Source organism: Thamnophis sirtalis, unplaced genomic scaffold (assembly GCF_051295495.1).
Source record: "Thamnophis sirtalis isolate CommonGarterSnake01/CBP01778 unplaced genomic scaffold, rThaSir2_p1.2 scaffold_14, whole genome shotgun sequence".
In the NCBI taxonomy this organism is placed as follows: domain Eukaryota; kingdom Metazoa; phylum Chordata; class Lepidosauria; order Squamata; family Natricidae; genus Thamnophis; species Thamnophis sirtalis.
This window is the reverse complement of record NW_028261394.1, coordinates 11951193-11964380: the sequence shown is the minus strand read 5'-3', so window position 1 is coordinate 11964380 and position 13188 is coordinate 11951193. Positions and strand designations below refer to the sequence as shown.

General features: G+C 45.3%; 1 protein-coding gene across 1 annotated transcript in view; it reads right to left on the bottom strand.

Moving 5' to 3' along the window:
• Window positions 1-12902, bottom strand: part of CCNF (cyclin F) — a 29683-nt gene extending 16781 nt beyond the window's left edge. The window contains exons 1-8 of the mRNA XM_087701748.1: window positions 12890-12902; window positions 8934-9088; window positions 7645-7751; window positions 6466-6533; window positions 5238-5431; window positions 3139-3189; window positions 188-292; window positions 4-81 (exon numbers count right to left, since the gene is read on the bottom strand). Of these exons, the coding sequence (XP_087557874.1) occupies window positions 4-81; window positions 188-292; window positions 3139-3189; window positions 5238-5431; window positions 6466-6533; window positions 7645-7751; window positions 8934-9088; window positions 12890-12902 (771 nt within the window). The remainder of the gene's footprint in view (window positions 1-3; window positions 82-187; window positions 293-3138; window positions 3190-5237; window positions 5432-6465; window positions 6534-7644; window positions 7752-8933; window positions 9089-12889) is intronic.
• Between the last annotated feature and the right edge of the window lie 286 nt (window positions 12903-13188).

The window sequence follows — 13188 nt, the reverse complement described above, 5'->3', positions numbered from 1 at the left end:
TACCTGGGCTTCCCAAGAACCTTTGGCTGCATAGTCCTTAAGTTGTCTGAGGCTCTGGAGGTATCGTCCAGGATCTGACATCTGTTTTAAAAAAAAAAAAGAGGAAGGAAGTCATTCTCACAAGTGCCACCACTTCCCGGAAGCCCCTTGGCGTTGCAGCCTCGGACGCCAAAAGTTTTGAACTCACAGCAGCCTTTTGATTATTTTCCCACAGGAGGTAAGAGCTGTGCAAGCACCCTTGCTTCGAGGAGGCCTCAAACATCTCCAGCGCTTCTTTCCTCTTCCCTTCGTCCTAATAAAAGAAAGGGGGAACGTGAGGTTTTGTTCCAGCAGTGAAATCTAAAAAAAACTTTCCTACCGGTTCTGTAGGGGTCATGGGACTGGGTGGGCGTGGCTATGCAGTCATGTGACTGTGTGTGGGTGTGTCAAAAGACAGAAACTTGCTTTAACAATGTTGAATGTTGATTTTATTTATATGCCGCCCTTTTCCCCCGAAGGGGACTCAGGGCGGCTCACAACTCAACCAGGGAAGGGGGGATACAAACAAAATTAAAAACGACACAAAACAATACATAGTTTAAAACACACAGCAGTCATACCATTCGAGACGGGGGCAACGTTTCTTTAGCCCCAGGCCTGTCGGAACAGCCAGGTTTTAAGGGCTTTGTGGAAGGCCTGGAGGGTGGTGAGGGTTCGAATCTCCACGGGGAGTTCGTTCCAGAGGGTCGGAGCAGCCACAGAGAAGGCTCTTCTCCGGGTAGTCGCCAGTCGACACTGGCCGGCGGATGGAATTCGGAGGAGGCCTAATCTGTGGGATCTAATCGGTCGAGTGGAGGTAATTGGCAGCAGCAATGCCCTCCTGAAGCAGGGGGTTGGACTAGATGACCTGCAGATCCCTTCCAGCCCTGGATCGCTGTGCTCTTTCAAGGTATCCTCTGAAGCTGCATCTAGTGCCAGGTTTGTGGTCCTTATTCCCTCCCTTTCTCTTTCTTTCTTTCTTTCTTTCTTTCTTTCTTTCTTTCTTTCTTTCTTTTTCCCTTCCCTCTCTTTTTTCTCCCATCACTTTCTCTCTCTTAGCACCCCCCCTCATTTTTGGCCTAGCTTCCCCCCCCCCCCTTTAAGGTATTTTTTTCCTGCCTATTTGCCCAAACCGGCAGGAAAAAAAATGCTTTAAAAAGTGGGGGAAAAGCTTCCGACGATCACATGGCTCACAGCTGAGCTGCGTGATCCTCAGCTTTTTTTTTTTTACTACCTGTTACGTCCCTACGCGTCCCGCCCTCTCCTGTCAATCAGGCAGGGTGTTAGCTAATTGGTCCATTTACGTTGTGTTCAGGCAGGAGATTTGGAGTGTTCCTATTGGTTAACGCTCTGACAGCTGCGAATATATAAGAGCTGTCAGAACGCTGGTTGTTGTTCTTGTTCTGGTTGCTGTTGAAATAAACCTGTTGCATGAGCACTGAGCCTCGTCATTACCTCAGACGCTAAGTACATTTTACTACCAGTTCACAGAATCAAGGATAATCACCCCTACTGGTTCGGTTGAACCAGGAGGATTTCAGCCCTGCTTTGTTCTGGGATCACATCATAATGCGGTTCTCTTTTAACAGTCCTGGATTTTATTTTGTTTGAAATTTCAAGGCACCTACAGCTGCCAAGTTCACATTATGTGACCATTAGACACAAAAAATAAAAACACACAGCAGCTCGGCATCATAAAACAGCCGTAATCTGCCTGACTGATCTGATCCTGGGTGTTGTGGCCCACTAGCGGCCAATGGAGCTGGCAGCAGAGTCGGACAGTGAGGAGGTTGGGGAGGAACATGGGCCAGTCCTGGAGTCTGGGGAAGGCGCTGATGAGGGCTCTGTGTCGGAGGCAGAGAGGGGGCCAGAGCCGAATGCCTGTTATCAGCTGCCTTCAGAGTCAGACATCAGTGAGGCAGACGAACAGCTGGAGCCTGTTCCCAGTGTGAGCATACACAGAGGAGACCAGAACAACCAAGAAAGCAGGGTCGACTTAAGAGTAAAGTGATTGCCCCCCCCCCCCCAATAGGATACAAAAGAGGAACGAACGGGGAGTGGACTTTTGCAGGAAAAAAAATCGTTCCTTCGGTTGTTTCAAGAGTGGAAAGTTCTGTTTGTGACTATAAGAGACTCTGTGCCAAGTTTTGCCTTGCCCTGCGTTTGGAAACTAGTTATCTGGCGGCTCTCCAAGCGAGATAAGGTTCGTGTTGATAAATATTCCTCTGAAAGACTGTTTGTGGACTGTGAATGAAAGGAATTCACAGTCACATCAATAAAAGGGGTTTTGCCAGGATCAAGACTCTGCTTCTTGCTTTTTAAGGAAGCCTGGGTCAGAACCAGAGGTGGGTTCCTACCAGTTCGCACCTATTCGGTAGAACCGGTTCGTCAAATCTACCGAACCGGTTAGAAGAGGTTCCACCAGTGGACCCGGAAAGCAGGCCACACCTACAGAAGAGGTTCCAAAAATGTTTGAAACCCACCACTGGTCAGAACAATGGGTGGTTGACACACTCTGAGCCCCTTTGATTAAACAGTTAACTATAGGGAGCTTGGGAACAGGAATATGGAATATGATGAGGCTGAAAACATAACTTCATGATCAATGTTATCACTTCAAAGTGTCCCTCATCATGAGTTCACCATTACAGTCAATGTATTGTCCTGTGTCTGAGCTAATATTTTCCTCTCCCAGCCCACCCAGCAGAGTGTAGAGTTTGGGGAGGAAGGGATTACAAGAGAGTAAGCAGGCACACAAAGGGGAATACACTGGGATGTTTTGCATACTGTATTCCTCATTTTGGATGTGTATTCCTCATTGTGTACCTGCTTAATTTCTTGCAATCCTTTCCTCTCCAATAAATGCAAATACAGAGATTTAACTCTCTTATTAATTATCCCGGTGCTGGAGTAAGTGTTTGAAAGATCAGGGGATTAAGAAAAACAATGTGAAAAGCTGTCACAATCACGTGATTTTTCCACTTAGCAACTGCTTCACACAGCGACCCAATTATGGTTGCTTTCAAGAAGCGACTTGTTTTTGCTAGTGTCATTCAGAGCATCAAAACTCAAAAGATACTTCCAACACGTAATCAGAGTGGACAATCAAATGGTCCTTACCTCAAAGAGACTCAAAACTTTGGCCAAACAGTATAGAATCGATCCTCGGGTCTACAGAAAGATCAAAGCAGGGTGGGTGAAGGACACAAAGAGAAATTAGGAAATCAACATTTTCAGAACTGTCTTACCATTTTTTTTCTTTTGAGCTTGCAAAGATAGATTCTTTCTATATTACCACCCCCAATTAACCTGAGAACAGACACGTAAGGATGTTTACTAGGACGAACCGAGCCATCATAATTAAAACAAACCCCCCCCCCCAAAAAAAAAGTTGTCCCTGTTTGGAGTCCTGAAAAATTAAAAAGCCCTGATTGTTGCAGATAGACTGGTTGAGTCAAGGGTGGGAGTCAAATGGGGACTTAGCCTGGAATCCCTATGTGGGCACAAAAGAGTGATGTCTGACTCCCATTGAATGTGGCTGAACCTTATCCTAGTCTTACCTGGCTGCAAACTGTCAGTCTGAGAAGATTCCTGTTTATAGACTTGAGCAACAACACAGCTATCAACAGCTGATGACCTCTTTCTATTGGTCCCTGATGGAAAGTGTCCTCACGTACTGCATTACAGTAAGGTACACTGCTGCGGACAGGGAGGCACTACAGAGAGGGATCAATTAGGCAGAAGAAACCATTGGTTGCCCTCTGACACCACTTGCTAACATCGCCAGATCTCGCTGCTTTAGCAGAGTAAGGAAGATACTCAGAGATGATTCACACCCTGGTCAGTGTCTCTTTGCACTTCTACCATTGGGCAGAAGACATCAAAGTATAGCCAGTCGGACAAATAGGTTTAAAAATAGTTTCTATCCTTGGGCTATCAGACTCTTAAACACAACCACAATCACTGCACGCACACACAGAAACGTATGACTTGTTTTTCTTTCTTTCCCCCTGTTGTGGCCCAGCAGGAGCCGTTGGAGCTGCAAACAGACTCCGACAGTGAGGGGCCCTATGAGTCGGCTCTGGAAGATGTGGGGGACCCTGGACAGAGTTCAGACTCCGAGCAGGGACCAGAGAGGCTGGTTGGCCACCAGGAGGCGCCTGAGGCATGGAGCAGTGGTGAAAGCCAAAGGGAGGGTACTCCTGACGTCATGCCTTGGAGCAGTGGAGAGGAGACAAGGGAGTTGGTCCTGGACGCCCGGAACAGCGGGCAGATAAACGCAAAGAGCAACTACGCAGATACAGAAGATAATTGGACCTAGGTGGTTGTAATTAGGCTCCTCCCAAGAGAGTATATAAGGAGAGACTTTGGGAGGAGGCTGTTTGCAGGATTCAACTAATATACCAACGCTGGAGAAGCTCTCATATGTATTTCTTATCTTGGAAGTCTGGATTGCTGCCAAAGTCTTGTCGGTGTGTTTAATTTACTGTGAATAAATTGTCTAGCAGTAATCTTGTCTTGGAGTGCCTCGACGGACAGAGGGGGGGGGGTGAGAACACCCCCCCCCATTACTTGTATGGGGATTATCCTTTATGCTATTGATGTTGTTGTATTTGTCATGTACTGTACCAGTGAGGTTAAAACCAATTTTGTTGTATACGTGATGTACAATGACAATAATAGCTACACTATACTAATTGAACTCTTCATGGTCGTTTGCGCCTGCAACTGATTTAGATTATGGTTTTATCAGCTTTATCGTAGCTCTTTTGGCATAGCAAAAATCTATCGGTTTATCATCTGAAATAAATAAGGACTGAACATTTAAAACAAGTCAAAGATTTTTCAGGATCTGCACTGTGTGGCTGGAAGATTCATACAGATGTTAACTTCCCTGGATGCAAACTACTGTGCCCATTCTGGGCAACCATAACAAGTGGTGAGGTAGCCTAGGGGTGGAGCTCTCGCCTCACAATCAGGAGTTCAATCCTAGGTAGAGGCAGATATTTCTCTCTCTGGGCACAATGAGATTATATCTGCTGAACAAAACTCCGCATTGGCAACAGGGAAAGGCAGCTGGCCAGTAAATCACTCAGCCCCGTTCAGTTGCCCAGACTCCGCCCCGCAAGGGATTAAGGGGTCGTTAAAAGACAATGACTCTGGGCAACTGTAGGTTCTGCAAATCAAAGACCGAGAGATACAGAAGAAAGCCGCCTTACTTGTCGCTGCTGACTCTCTCTTCGGAGGCTCTCGTAGACCACAGCTTTGCAACAGCTTCCGCCCAAAGACCAGGGGGGACGTATGAACAGCCAGACAAAAGGCACTGCGGAGACATTCAAGCCCTCGGCCAGGCTGAAAAAGTGGGACGCCTTGAGCCCATTCACTTCTGCACGGCCCTCATCGGAAATCGATGCTAAAAGAGAAGCACAAGAGAAGGGAGTGGATCGATCTGGATGCAGGGTGAAATTTCGACTACCCGCTTAGGAAGAGGGCTAAGTTCCATAATTGTGGCTCTGGTGCAGCGTAAAGTGCAAGAGACCCCCAGGAAGCAGGGCCCATCTGTGCCCGGGGTTTTCTGCCCACTCCACCCCAGAAGGTCCTGCAAGATGGGCTCTTCTCCAGGTTTCCTTGGTGAAACAGGGTCAGCTAGGGAGGCCTTGGAAAAGCAGGCCTCCTGCCAGAAATTTGGATGGCCCTGACTTTGTTGGCATTCAGGAAAGTGGGAAAGAAGAAAGGAAGGAACAAAAGATTTGGTGAGAACCAGAAAGGAAGGAAGATTTGGTGAGAGAAATGAAGAAAGAAAAAAGAAAGATTTGGTGAGAACCAGGAAGGGAAGGAAGATTTAGAGGAAGGAAGGAAGGAAGGAAGGAAGGAAGGAAGGAAGGAAGGAAGGAAGGAAGGAAGGAAGGAAGGAAGGAAGGAAAAAAGAAAAGTTTGGTGAGAACCGGGAAGGGAAGGAAGGAAAAAAGGAAGATAGGAAGGAAGGAAGATTTAGTGAGAGAAAGGAGGAAAGAAAAAAGAAAGATTTGGTGAGAACCAGGAAGGGAAGGAAGGAAGATTTAGTGAGAGAAAGGAAGGAAGGAAAAAAGAAAGATTTGGTGAGAACCAGGAAGGAAGGAAGGGAAGAAGGAAAGAAAAAGATTTGGTGAGAACCAGGATGGGTGGAAGGAAAGGAAGAAGGAAACAAAAGGGAGGGAGGGAAGAAGGAGGGAAGAGAAAGGACAGGAAGGAGAAAGAAGCGGAAAGGGGGGAGAGCAAGGAAGAGCAAGGAAAGGAGGGCAGGAAGGATTGTGATTGAACAGAGAACTTCTTTTTCACACATACATCAAACTCAGCTACGTATCAACTTATTTGTCACAAACAAGGTCCCTTTGCCAAGCAAAGTTGGGCCTGGCTCAACCTGGCAGGCCAGGACAACTGTCTCCAAAGTGGGGTGCAGACACTTACGGCCTTCATTGTAGAGGTAGGCTATTCCAAGTTTCACAGCAGCTTCAAAGTTACCCTTTTCTGCAGCCCTGAATGAATTGGGGGGGGGGGGGGGGGAGAGACCAAAAGCAGATTTGTTACTTGGAGGAATTCAGAGCTCAGCAAAATACAGGGAGCTGTAGAACAAATCGGGGTTTCATTCTCCCCTTAACTGTCTTAACTAATGCACTTGGCAAGTCAACCAACATCCCCTCTCCAAGAGGCCATCGTTACCCTGAGAGATGGTGAAAATTGGAAAGAATGAGGACTTTTTGCACTAAAAACCCATTGTTCTGTCCACTGTGATTATTACACATGTAATTTATAATTACATTATAAATTTCCTGACAGTTAGAACAATTAATCAGTGGAACAACTTGGCCTCCAGAAGTTGTGAATGCTCCAACACTGGAAGTTTTTAAGAAGATATTGGATAACCATTTGTCTGAAGTGGTTTAGGGTTTCCTGCCTAGGCAGGGGGTTGGACTAGAAGACCTCCAAGGTCCCTTCCAACTCTGTTATTCTATTCTATTCCATTCTTTCTTCATTCTTCTGTTCTGTTCTATTCTGTCCTATCCTATCCTTATTCCATATATTCCTATTCTATCCTATTCTTATTCCATATATTCCTATTCTATCCTAATTCCATATATTCATATTCTATTGTTTTCTATCCTATCCTTATTTCATATATTCCTATCCTATTCTATTTCAATATATTCATATTCTATTTTATCCTATCCTTATTCATATATTCCTATTCTATTCTATCCTAATTCCATATATTTCTATTCTATCCTATCCTTATTCCATCTATTCATATTCTATTCCTATTCTGTTCTATCCTAATTCCATATATTCTTATTCTATCCTAATTCCATATATTCCTATTCTATTCTTTTCTATCCTATCCTTATTCCGTATATTCCTATCCTATCCTAATTCCATATATTTCTATCCTATCCTATCCTAATTCCATATATTCCTATTCTATCCTTATTCCATATATTTCTATTCTACTCCTGATTTTCTTTTCTATTCCATTCTCCTCTATTCTATTCTATATACATACAGGTAACCCTCGATTAACAATTGGTTACTTAGCAACTCTTCTTGCGTAGGGAAAGATAGCTGACAATTTCCCAAGTTCCAAAAAGTTACCTTTCAAAGATTTTCAAGTTTCTGGGAGAAGGCCATTCTTCTTGAAAGCTCGCACAGGCCCAAATGCAGGTGTGATTATCTATAAGATACTTAAGATGAGAATGCACCTGGAAGAGAGCGAAGCACACTGTAATAGCCAAGGAATCCTCAAATAACGGCAATTAACCTCAAGCCAGGTGGAATACCCTGGAAAACAATTGTGCTAAGACTGGAAGGACCAATTATTCTGTTTCTACCACGGATTATTGGGCTCGGTTGGGGGGGCCTAATGTAGGACTACGTATACCAGCGGTCACTGATTGGTGGTCTGTGAGAAAATTTTGGTGGTAAGCCCAAAATTGTTTTGCATTTTTATATTGCACTAAATCAGGGGTCCTCAAAGTACGGCCCACGGGCCGGATATGTGCAATGAATGCTTGTGTTGCTGCAGAGAATCTCCCCTTCGGACTCTTTTTGGGCGGGTTGGAGGGGGGGCAAAAATTCTGACTCAGGGTCTGCTTCTGCCTCCCGGTGTGGGGCTTTGGGCGAAGGCTGGAGGGAGGCACCGCTGGTGGAGAAGACCCACAGGGCCTTGTTCCAGTGGGATTGCATCATGGCCTGGAACTAGCTGTCCATCTCAGCCTTGTGAGTCTCCAGGCGCTGGTACCTGGCCTTGCACACCCACAGGTCTTCCCTCTGCTTGGAAAGCCTATGCTTTCCAGGTGCTGAGCCTCCTTCTCGGCCAGATCCAATTTGAACTGAGCTGTTTTGCCAACTCTTTCTCATGGTGGCTGCTTAACCTCAATAACTGCTTCCTCTTGGGGCCCTAAGGAGCCCAGGCGAGGACTGGCTGGAAGTGGAAGGGCAAGTAGAGGCTGACGGGGCACCCCTCGAGTTGGTCACACCCACCCAGTCACATGACCACCTAGCCACACCCACCCACCCAGTCATTAGGTAGATCATATTATTGGTCCGCGGGATTTAAAATTATGAATTTGGAGGTCCCGAGGCCCAAAAGGTTGGGGAACCCCTTGACCTGTACAGCAAGAACCCCTATGTGGAAAGTGCACAATAAAAATAAAAAGTTTTGTCCATACCGTGTACGGGTTGTGGGAAGTCGGGGGGGGGGAGGAGGAGGGGGGTGGAGGGAGGGAGGGGCATACAAAAAAAAAATTGTACTTCAATGTTTTAATGATTGACGAATGATGAAAGATTTGTGTTTTTTAAAAGAAATAAGTTACATTTACCAGGAAAAAAAAAAAGAAAAAAAAAAGAAAAACAGAAATAAAAATAAAAAGTTTTGGACTTACAGCTCGGAGGGAAAGGATGTCTTCTATAGGAAGACCTTTGAGAACATGGAAGAGAATGTCTTCTGGAAGGGAGAGCAGGGTGAGGACACGGGGCCTCTTCTTCAGCCTTCTCTTGGAAGGGACCGGAAAGCACCGGGAACATCGGCAGTGGGTGACTGCAACGAAACCAGGGCCAGAAAATGAGAGGCGCGAAGAATCAGGGCACCTTCTACTAAGGTGCCATTCAGAAGATTTATTGCCCAATGCCAAAAACAAGACTCTACTCAACTGAAGTTTAATATGAAATTGGTGCCAGATGAGGGTCAACAGAATTCAGGAGTTGGGCTTGGAACATTTGTGGCTACGTATTGACTCTTGGCTAATGACTTGCTTAACTCCGACCCAAAGTGGATAAAAATCAATGATTTTTTTTAAAAAAAAAATTAAAGATTTTTAAATATTTTTTATCAAATTTATTTTAATAAAATGCATTTGGAGTAAAAATCTACCCTTTCTTTTCAAGATACATTAATCATTTAGTTTATTCCAGCATGAAATGGAGCTTCGTTAGGAAGCGTGGGCTGCCTATTCTGCAATATTGGGACTGTCGGTGAGTGAACAGCGACTCAGAGGAAGAGCCGTTGTGGGATAGAGATGACAGCTGCTATTAAGCCTTTTTACTAGTGATTTAAATCATGACTTAAACCGACTTGATTTAAATCAAATCCACTTTTACTCCGGCCCGCAGCTCTGCCTCCTATAGGAAACCGATGTGGAAGACTAGAACTCCCAAACCAGATGACATTGACAGGTTTTGAGTTTCTTCTAGAAACTTACAGTATGTCAATTCCCACAATAGACCTACCTTCTACTATTCTATGCAAGCTCTCTACCAAATTCAATGTGAAGATGTGCCGGTTTGAAGGGAGGCCCGTTTCTTTGACCAACCAAAACCAAGCAGGAACATATATGTCAGAATTTATAAACAGGGAATCCACTCTTAACCCTTTCGGATTCTTTACCCTGCTGTAGGTATAGGTAATCGGACGGATCAACTGGATCTCTTATGCTAGAAGCTATCCAGCAAACCTGACCCACGCTTTGCAAAATGAGATCTTGTCTCGAAATTTTAGCAAGACTCCAGGAAGTTGCAGGAGACATGACGATTTCATAAGACTCCAGGAATAACCATTGTTGAAAAGCTCCTCTCTCTCTCTCTTTTTGCTAATTATGGGATGGCCCCCCAGATTGCGCAATAGCAAATCATGATTGCCAAATTTCAGCTCATTTTAAAATGGGCAAAAAATGGCAATTGTATTCATTTGGATCCCTGCCTTCACTATTATTATTATTTTTTGCAAATAATTCAAGTTAGCAAACATACGTAATGTCCCTTCCTCCTCCTGCTTTCCCCAGAACAACCCTATAAGGTGGGTTAGGCTGAGAGAGAATGATTGGCCCATAGTCAGCCAGCCAGTTTTCATGCTTAAAGTAGGACTTGAATTCATTATCTCCTGCTTTTCAGCCTGGTGCCTTTTGGATCAATTTTAATGAGAATTACATACAGGTGATCATGACTTACAATAGCACTCAGACTTATATGCCGCTTCACAGTGATTTACAGCCCTCTCTAAGCAGTTTATAGAGTCAGCATATTTCCTTCAACAATCTGGCTCCTCATTTTACCCACTTCAGAAGGATGGAAGGCTGAGTCAACCTTGAGACGGTCGGGATCGAACTGCCGGCAGTCAGCAGAATTACCCTGCAATACTGCATTCTAACCACTGCACGACGCTGGCTTAATAGTTCATTCAGTGACCGCTCACCGAACAGCATTGAAAAAAAAGAAGACTTACGACCATTGCGGGATCCCCATGTCATGCGCTAAAAAAATTCAGACGCTTGGCCACCGACTCATATTTATGACGGTTGCAGTGTCCTGGGGGGGGGGGTCATTGAATCCCCTTTTGTGACATCCTGACAAGCAAAGTCAATGGGGAAGCCAGAGGCACTTAACCGCCAGGTGATTAGCTTAACAAATACAGCGATTCACTTAACAACGGTGGCAAGAAAAGTCGTAAAATGGGGCAAAATTCACTTAACAACTGCCTCACCAGCAGAAATTTTGGGCTCAGTAGCGGTCCCAAGTCAAAGGCTGCGTACATTTAGCAGATAGCACTATTAAATTAATATTTTAAAGCAATAAGGGATTTTTAATTAAGGTCCCCAAGACACGCCGTTTCACATTTAATAAACTATAGTGTAAACATCATTTTTATATGCACAGGGAAACAAAAGATAATGTGACACTATTGAGATATTCTTTTTATTGGGTGGTCTGGAGTTGAACCCACAATATCTCTGAGTTGTGCCTCTATTCAGACTCTATTAGAGTAACTCGTCTTGGGGGGGGGGGGGAAATGCTTGGGTTCAAACATTTTTTAGGAAAGTCAAAACAAGAAAACTATTTGATTTATTCTTTCCTCCAGAAATCCATTTCTCTTTACAAGAGAGAGAAAAACAGCAAAATTCGACTGAGTGAAGCCTCATGGCACAGTTTTGAAATCCAGCAGTTTAAGCATCCGACGATTCTTGATGAATGTATTTTATTTTATTTTTCTTTATGTACACTGAGAGCATCTGCACCAAAGACAAATTCCTTGTGTGTCCAATCACACTTGGCCAATAACGAATTCTATTCTATTTTAAAAGCTGGAAGCGGCTTAAAATATACAAAAGTCTATTTCTTTCTTTGAAGCCTCCAATCAAAGTGAATTCTGGGTTTACAAACCTTGAAAAAAAGACTTTAACTCTGCTTAAAAAGCAGATAATGTCTCATTGTTTAAAGACTTTGAAACCTTTTTTCCCCCCATGCCAAACTTTGCACTAAATCCATGAAAATCTGGATTTATAAACTACCCTATCCTTTTGGTGCAAGATGGGGAGGGAATAAAAATATACCCCAAAGGCAATTCCTATTGTAAAAGAAGAAGAAATCTTGCCTTATGGAGTCCATGCAAAAGTCTTAAGCCAATCCCCTCCGCAGACAAGCCCGCTCTGATCTTCTAATAGGCTCGGCTCACTTTTTAAATCGACCCGCCCAAAAACTACGGACGTCCCCCCCCCGTTGAGGTTTTAAAAAATTAGAAAAAAATTTTTTTTTGTAAAAAAGAGAAAAAGAAGGAATCCATAAACCGACTCCAGCAAAGAGGCTAAACCATCGCCCCAAAGAAAAAAAAGGGGGGATTTAAAAACAAACTTAAGCCAACTTGGGAAAAACTTTCCTTAACAAACTTTAAACCAAGTTTTTTGCGAAGGCATCCGGTGGCGCCTCCGCTGGGGACTGGGGGTTTAGCCGGTTGACGGGCTGGGGAAATCAAGGGGTCTGCATCGAAATTGGGGGAATGCAAAAGGGGTAATGATGGACTAGCAGACGAGTCGGGAGGGGCCTTGGAGGTCATCTAATCTAACCTTCCCGTCCAACTAACCTTGCATCCTGCGCACCGGGGGTGGGGGTGGGGAATAAAGACTGTGCACCCATTTGGGGAGGGGGTCAAATTATGGACTAACAGATGAGTCGGGAGGTACTTGAAGGTCATCTAGTCCAACCCTCAAGCCCGCCGAACCCCTGCCTTGCATCCTGCGCACCCAGACGGGCTTTTGCACTTAACTCGTGTCCAGCCAGCCCCCTTTCGGACGTGGGGCTCCAGCATCGCTTTAACCTGCAAAGGCAGACCCTGCCCCCCCCCAAAAAGGGTGGAAAGGGGCTAAACCATCTATTCCCGGGGATGACCGGTGGTGGGGATGAGTCACTCCCGTGTAGGACATCCCAGGGAGCAAAGCTTGAAACATCCCCCTCTCTCCCACCTTGAAGACCCCCACCCAAACAGAGGTTTTAATATGGGGTATCTCCCCCTCCCCAAGCCCTATGGGCAACTCCCAGGTTTTGCAAAGAGGGACCCGCGGAGATCGCTCACCGCCCGCTTTCATCCTTGCCAGCTCTCGCAGAACGGCCGCCGCGGCGCCAAGCAGCTAGTTCATAGCGAGCGCCGAGCCTGCCGGGGGCGGAGCCCGGGGAAGGCTCCTCCCCTTTACTCTGGCTGCCTACCGCTCTAAAAAAAAACCTTTAGCCCCGCCCTTTGGAGGAGAGCGAACTAAGAGCCAATCGCCGGGCCGAATTAGAGCCACGCCTCTTTCCATTTTTTTTTAGAGCCAGCCACCTCGCGCTCTCTCTTTTTTAAACCTAGCCGGAGCCGGGGATTGGACGGGGGAGGGG